The sequence below is a fragment of the Borostomias antarcticus genome (genome assembly GCF_949987555.1).
Source record: "Borostomias antarcticus genome assembly, chromosome: 33".
Lineage (NCBI taxonomy): Eukaryota > Metazoa > Chordata > Actinopteri > Stomiiformes > Stomiidae > Borostomias > Borostomias antarcticus.
In genome coordinates, this window is record NC_140266.1 from 4,789,810 (window position 1) to 4,797,309 (window position 7,500).

General features: G+C 48.0%; 2 protein-coding genes across 2 annotated transcripts in view; one reads left to right on the forward strand and one right to left on the reverse strand.

Moving 5' to 3' along the window:
- The window catches only part of capzb (capping actin protein of muscle Z-line subunit beta), a 14,915-nt gene extending 8,817 nt beyond the window's left edge, over positions 1-6,098 (reverse strand). The window contains exons 1-2 of the mRNA XM_084460660.1: positions 5,913-6,098; positions 1,082-1,171 (exon numbers count right to left, since the gene is read on the reverse strand). Of these exons, the coding sequence (XP_084316786.1) occupies positions 1,082-1,171; positions 5,913-5,915 (93 nt within the window). The 5' untranslated portion in view covers positions 5,916-6,098. The remainder of the gene's footprint in view (positions 1-1,081; positions 1,172-5,912) is intronic.
- Positions 6,099-7,477: 1,379 nt separating this feature from the next.
- micos10 (mitochondrial contact site and cristae organizing system subunit 10) overlaps positions 7,478-7,500 on the forward strand; it is a 4,005-nt gene continuing 3,982 nt past the window's right edge. The window contains exon 1 of the mRNA XM_084460774.1: positions 7,478-7,500. This exon is cut by the window's right edge and continues 59 nt beyond it. Coding sequence (XP_084316900.1) covers positions 7,499-7,500 — 2 coding nt within the window. The 5' untranslated portion in view covers positions 7,478-7,498.

Below are 7,500 nucleotides of genomic sequence, written 5' to 3' on the forward strand. Positions count from 1 at the left end.
GAACTCAGGAGGAGGAAGAGGAGGTGAACTCAGGAGGAAGAGGAGGAAGAGGAGGTGAACTCAGGAGGAAGAGGAGGTGAACTCAGGAGGAGGAAGAGGAGGAGAACTCAGGAGGAAGAGGAGGTGAACTGAGGAGGAAGAGGAGGTGAACTCAGGAGGAGGAAGAGGAGGTGAACTCAGGAGGAAGAGGAGGAAGAGGAGGTGAACTCAGGAGGAAGAGGAGGAAGAGGAGGTGAACTGAGGAGGAAGAGGAGGAAGAGGAGGTGAACTCAGGAGGAGGAAGAGGAGGTTAACTCAGGAGGAGGAAGAGGAGGGAGGAGGAAGAGGAGGTGAACTCAGGGGACTTCCCCCGGTCAGAGAGAGGAAATGAGGACACAGCGTGTGAATGGAGCAGCTGGGTGAATGACAGGCTGGTTAATGTCCGCTAACAACCAGCAACACCACCGCGTCTAGGGAGATAGAGGGAGCCCAGGGGAGGGAGGAGGCGCAGGGGAGAGGAGAGGAAGGGGAGCAGGCGGGGGTCCAGGGGAGGGAGGAGGCGCAGGGGAGAGGAGAGGGAGGGGAGCAGGCGGGGGTCCAGGGGAGGGAGGAGGCGCAGGGGAGAGGAGAGGAAAGGAAGGGGAGCAGGCGGGGGCCCAGGGGAGAGAGGAGGCGCAGGGGAGAGGAGAGGAAGGGAGGAGGCGCAGGGGAGAGGAGAGGAAGGGGAGCAGACGGGGGTCTGGAGGGAAAACGGATATAAATCGTACAAAAGGGCAGAAAACAAACAGCGGACAAAAGTGTGATTTGATTTGTGTCTGATTCAGCTCAATGTGTCAGGATCCATGAGCACACTGAGGATGAGTGATCAGCCAAGCGTGCGTCAGAGGTTCAACCCAGTCCTAGTAAAGTGTGTGTTGAGGATCTACAAAAACACTGAACAGCCTGCAAATGTTGAGGATATTTTTCTGTTTTCTTTCTCCCTAACAGAGTTGAATTAAAGAGACATGTTTTGTTTCGCTACACAGCCCTCGTAATTCACAGGGGTTAGATCATGGTGGTGTGTGCTGCACTGTGATTGGTTGCCGTCGTGACAGTGACTCACCAGGTCGATGAGGTCGCTGAGGTTTTTCTCGATCTGCTGAGGAGGCAGACGCCTCATCAGGTCCAGGGCACAGTCCAGCTGCTGGTCATTCTGAAACAAACAAACACACAAACAAACAAACACACACACACACACAAACAAACACACACACACACACCATTACACATCTAGCCATACACAAAGCTGCTAAATCACAATAGTAGCTTTCGATCTGGGTGTCATGGCAGAAATAGCCTTGGTTATTTAATGTTATTATATATTTAATCTTATTCTGGCTCAAGCAGCCTAACTTCATTCCACTGATCTCACTACAAGACTGCAGTTCATCATAATGTACCAAAAATAGTAGGCTTATTACACTTGGACCATTCCACACACCAGCGCTGTGGAAGCTCCCCCCCCCCCCCTATCACGGGCCCAGTGATGGGTGCTCGCTACATTCTGTAGGAGGACGCTAGTGAGGCCGGCGTGGGCGGAGGATGGAACATTCACACCCTGGCCAATCAGAGCAGTCCGGAGATTAAAGCATCGACCGCCGTTCGCAGCTCATTCAGTCAGAGCAGGGTTCTTCCTGCATGGAGAAGTACGAGGCGGCCGCCTCCGTTAAATTTTGTGCCGCCTCCAGCTCTCGACAAAGAAAATAAACATTTTGCGTAGTAGGAACCCCCCCCCCCCAGTGACTTATGTTGTAAATGTTTTATCTGTACAACCTCGAAATACAATAGGGAGCATTTGTGCGAGTGCACATAATTGTTATGGTGCGACTCTTTTTCCACAGAAGATTTTATAGTTACACACTAGCAGCCCCAGTGATGTACCCTCACAAATGTTCTAGGCTGTTATTAAAAAATAAATAATGAAATTGGATAATGTAGGCTAATATAGTTAGGCAGACAAGCTAATAAAGCACACGTTAGCGGATAGAAAACTGAAGCTTTTGATGCCCAGAATGTCCTGTGGGAGGAACCCCAAACCCCCGCTTACAGAACCACCTCCGCCTCACCCTGCGCCAGGAACAACCCTGCAGAGGATAGCAGGACTATTGTGTGGTTCATCACCATCAAAGCTACATTAAGCAAGAATAAGACGAGAGAGGGGAAGTTGTGGATTTTCCCTTATTAAATCCATTCAGTCATCTGTCTGTGATGAAGCCTACTGGCCTCTGAGGTGATTCCTAAGTTATTCCAGAAAGTTCTATTTCCTGAGAGGGTAGACCCACATCGAGTTTAACATGTTTTTGAATGATTTTTCACGGTGCCCATCCACATCCATTGTATGACCAAAACGGTGGTAGAGCAATTATAAACTTTCTCGAAAATGCTAGCTTTGTCAACGTTTTGATCTGAACCATTGTATATGATCATAAGTAACCTTAAAACAGGGCTAAACATGATCTTCCCTTTACTACTCCTTTAAGAGCTTCACATGTGTGAACAGAGGTTCTGCCTGGTTACCAGGGCCTGTTATCAGAATAGGTCAACATCTCTGAAAGCCAATGACTGAATTATTATATTGCTCCTCTGACACTCAGAAATGACATCACAAGCTCACAAAGAGATGAGTCCATTGTTTTGCTTTGTTTTGACAGGAGAAGTTGGTGTCCATTGTCCAATATCACTCACCTACGGCTTTTTGATACTGTCTGTCTTTGGAGAGACACACTTCTTAATCTTGTAGGCTAAATCTTAATATTCTGGCTTTCTACTTCTACTAAGCCGGGTAACTGCCCACAATGTTTGTAAACTAACCTACCCTTTAAAGAAATGTCTTTCTTTTGAACTGGGTTTGAAACGTTGAATCATTCATGTTTCAGAGTTTGTACTCCAGAGATAAATCATATGGAGGATTTACCCCCAAACTCCAGAATCTCTCTCTACTGAAGCGCTCTAGCCTTGGCGCAGGGGATTGTGGGTAGTGGAGAGAAGCGCAGGGCCACATAGCAGAGCCTGGCGCAGGGGATTGTGGGTAGTGGAGAGAAGCGCAGGGCCACATAGCAGAGCCTGGCGCAGGGGATTGTGGGTAGTGGAGAGAAGCGCAGGGCCACATAGCAGAGCCTGGCGCAGGGGATTGTGGGTAGTGGAGAGAAGCGCAGGGCCACATAGCAGAGCCTGGCGCAGGGGATTGTGGGTAGTGGAGAGAAGCGCAGGGCCACATAGCAGAGCCTGGCGCAGGGGATTGTGGGTAGTGGACAGAAGCGCAGGGCCACATAGCAGAGCCTGACAGGCTGCTCAGGCCCTCACTTAACTATGCAGCGCGGCAGCCGTATATCAGAGAGCCCGCCAGCCACAACATGAAACCCCTGAGAAATGTGACGGAGATTCTTCTCCTTGTTAGGGCGCTACGGTGACCTGAGAGGGTCACAGGTCTATAGTCTAGGTGCGTACAGAATTAGGCCTCATCTGAGGAAACCTATACCCTGGCTTGCCTTTGTTTGGGCTGGAATTCCCATTAATAACTATTCCCACCTGGAGAAATACACAAATATATCCCATAATTCACACTGGTATTGACTGGTGCTACTGGTACTAACTCTCGGTCACATTCAGCTTGAGAGAGAAAGTTGGTGGATGGCTGTAGAACAAGACAGAGCCTCTATGGGCCGAATCCTTATCAAAATTACACTACTTGTCTGCTGACATCGTCCTTGTCTGATCCTTTAGACAAACAAAAGGAACGGCTACGCTTGGCGCTGTTGAGAAATGCAAATATACAATAACCAAACACTGGAGGAGGTAAAAACAATGTGATAGAGGATGATTCAGGAGTTGAGATCGGGGAACTGGCTGCAGTGTCAATATGCAACTAGCTCAGTTTGTATTGATTAACCTCGAATTACAGGAAGCGTAAAGAAATACAGACGACCTGACGGGTGTGTTCGTACCATGTGACTCACTCGACCACAGATGCTGAGAATTAGACCTATTCTACAGAAGGATGTGATTTTATGTTAGAAATAATTAACAGAAAAAAACCTGTTAATCCAACAAATGACTGGTGTATTTGATTGCCATTGAAAAGTCTTACAGACATCATGGACACAGACATAGTCATCCGTGATCAGATGGGATAAGTAGATGAGGATGATACTGATAGACTGATAGATGATGGATAGGAGAGTAAATTGCCAGTTTGTGAACCTTTAAATGTCTAGCTGCATACCTAGGACTGGAAAGAGGAATTGATTAGCACTGATAAGATTTTGTAAGGACAAGTGATTACAAGAATCCCAAGGTACCTGTACCCTTACTTGCTACTTGCAAATAAACGTTCTATTCTATTTCACATCTGTTGTCTAAGCCATTGTATGAAATAGACTATCACCCAAAACATTACAGACAGATCCATGTAGTACATGAGCAGCTGGTCAGAACCGAGAGCCAAACATGATCTTCTCCTAAACAAACTCCACCCTGGGGCTCCCCTGAACATGGCAGAGGGCCGCTGTGTCCCGAGTCCCATCTCACTTCTCAGAGCAGTATTTAGACTGTCTCAAAGCCGCTGTTAGCCTAAGAATCCCTCTCCTCCGGCCGACGCCTGCGCTCCATGACACCGTGTTTACCAACGCCCCTGTCTGGATGTAAACACTCGCTCGCACCAACATCCCCGGGGCCCGGCTGGAGACAGTGGGGTCGGGCGGTGAGGATGGATGAGGTGGGGTCAGGGGAGAGGGGGTGGGCGGTGAGGATGGATGAGGTGGGGTCGGGGAGAGGGGGTGGGCGGTGAGGATGGATGAGGTGGGGTCAGGGGAGAGGGGGTGGGCGGTGAGGATGGATGAGGTGGGGTCAGGAGAGAGGGGGTGGGTGGCTGGGGAGACAAGCCATCTGTGCACAACCATAGCAATGAAGACTTGTTATTAAAAGTGTGTGTGGGGGTACTAGGGGGTAAAAACTCAGTCTCAGTCTAAAGTGAGGGACAAGGGTACTACTTCACAAGTCTTAATGGAGTCTGCATAGCAGTCAATGTAGGGTAGAAGGGTGAATGGATATCATGGCCACTATGCAGCTACTTCAAGTTGAACAATATCTACTTACAAAGTTATCTTCTAAGCTCACTAATCATAAGATTTGCATTTTAAAATGACAAAATAAGGTGACATGGCGGAACATTAACAGGGAACAAAGCACAAAATATGCACGATAAGGGAACCAGTAGCACACAACTATAGTTCCGTTGAGTCAATTACAGAAACACTGTATTCAAATTGTGAAAGAAGTTATGAAGTTAGCAAACCTTAGCATAACAGAACCCAAACTCAGCCAGTGGCACTTGAAAGTAAGGTTGTAAGAAGAGCAGGGAAGGCTGTCAGAGGTAACATAGTCAGTCTATGGATGGGAGGGCGGGGCGGGCTGATTATAGCAGGCAGCCGGGTGGGACTATTTTAACCCCGGGGGGGTGGGCGTCTGTGAGGAGGGGGTAACTCTTAGCTTCCCTGTGGGGGTGTGCGTCTGAGAGGAGGGGGTCACCCCGGGGGGGCGCCTGAGAGGAGGGGGTAACAGCTTCCCTGTGGGTGTGTGGGATCCCTCCTATGCATGAATTCTGTTTCTAATGCAAAACATCCTGCAGCTAGCTAGCAAGCTAACTGCTAGCTCACTTTATTTCACACGCACGAAGCCCGAGTTGAGGTTCCGAGGTTCAAACCCATCTAACCCTAACTACCCTAGCATGCTAAGCTACATGATGGATGCAACGGTCTTGAATTTCAACCGCTATCGTCTCGCAACGCATCACTTCCTATAAAGGGCAGTTAGCCTAGCATAGCTAATATCCCTGAGTTAGCACCTAGCTAGCATCCCCATTCCCCCCATTCCCCCCCATTCCCCCCAGCTCTTACCATGTCTGCGGCTGTGTGACGATCTCAGAACAGGGAAACTAATCAACCGACGACTTTAACACGTTCGTTTTATGGTGCTTGCACGACCTGGTTCCTCTGCGATACTGTTGTTTTGCTCCCCGCCGAGTGTGAGATGTTCTGTTCGCCTCCTCTCGGAACCCAACCCAGTCAGCACATTCACTTCCTCAACCGGGGACAGGAAGGACGAGAACAACAAGAGCACTTCCGGGTCACGGGACTCCTTACTAATAACAGCCAATCGGAGAGGAGTAACTAAGGCATGGCCAAGTATGGAGAGAGAGGAGTGGTGAGGAGGGGTGGAGGGATGGAGGGGTGGAGGGGTGGAGGGGTGGAGGGGTGAAAAGAGAGGAGTGGAAGAGGGGTGGAGGTTTTACACGAACAGAGAGGGCGATAGAGAGATGGATTTAATTTACTGTAGTGAATTTACACAGCTACTCATCAGCTTTACCCAGCCTCTTGAAAACATCTTTTGGCATTTATATTTAATTACATTACATTTCATTACATTACATTACATTACATTACATTTAATTACATGACATACTAAATCAGTTGTAGATGAAGCACAGTCGTTGTTTTACTTTACAACCTATAGCCTAGATACCATCTCTCCATATGTGGATCAAAGTTGCGCAGTGTTGCTTAGTAATGATGTCATTGTATTATTTTCCCTGGAATCATACAATTAGCAATCAATTACTGTCATATCATCTGTCTGGTCCGTCCACACCTCCTCTGTACGGAAGAGCATGAGGGCCAAGAGTGGAGTTTTTTTTTTTAAGCTTCTGAGTTCAAAGTCAGAAATTCTGACTTTTTTCTCAGAAGTTATTTCTGACTTTTTTTCTCAGAAATTCTCAGTTTTTTTCTCAGAAATTCTGACTTTAATCTCAGAAATTCTGACTTTAAAGTCAGAAGCTTAAAAAAAATAATAAACTCAGTATTTGGCCCTAATGCTCTTCCGTACAGCTGTCCTCACTTGTCACAAACAGAAACAAGTCCAGTACTTTTATAGTATCTTTTATAAGGAATATCGATCCATTATGTCACACTAGCACAATATAAATCAAAAGGTTGGGCTTTTTATGTGAATATGAGAAACATATTACTCCATTGTGATCGTTTGGGTAATGACCCACTTTGATATGAAGGGTCTCTCTCCGTCTCTCTCTCTCCCTCTCTCTCTCTCTCCGTCTCTCTCTCTCTCTCTCTCTCTCTCTCCTCTCCTCTGTCTCTCTCTCTCTCTCTCCCCCTCTCTCTTTCTCTCTCTCTCCTCTCCTCCGTCTCTCTCTCTCTCTCTCTCTCTCTCTCCGTCTCTCTCTCTCTCTCTCTCTCTCTCTCCGTCTCTCTCCTCTCCTCTCCTTCGTCTCTCTCTCTCTCTCTCTCTCTCCGTCTCTCTCTCTCTCTCTCTCTCTCTCTCTCTCTCTCTCCCTCTCTCTCCCTCCCTCTCCCTCTCTCTCTCTCTCTCTCTCTCTCTCTCTCTCCTCCCGTTCGCCCTCTTTCTGCTAACGTGATCACGTGACACTAAATCTCGCGAGTCTTTGAGGTCCTGTCGAGCAGCTGGAAACAT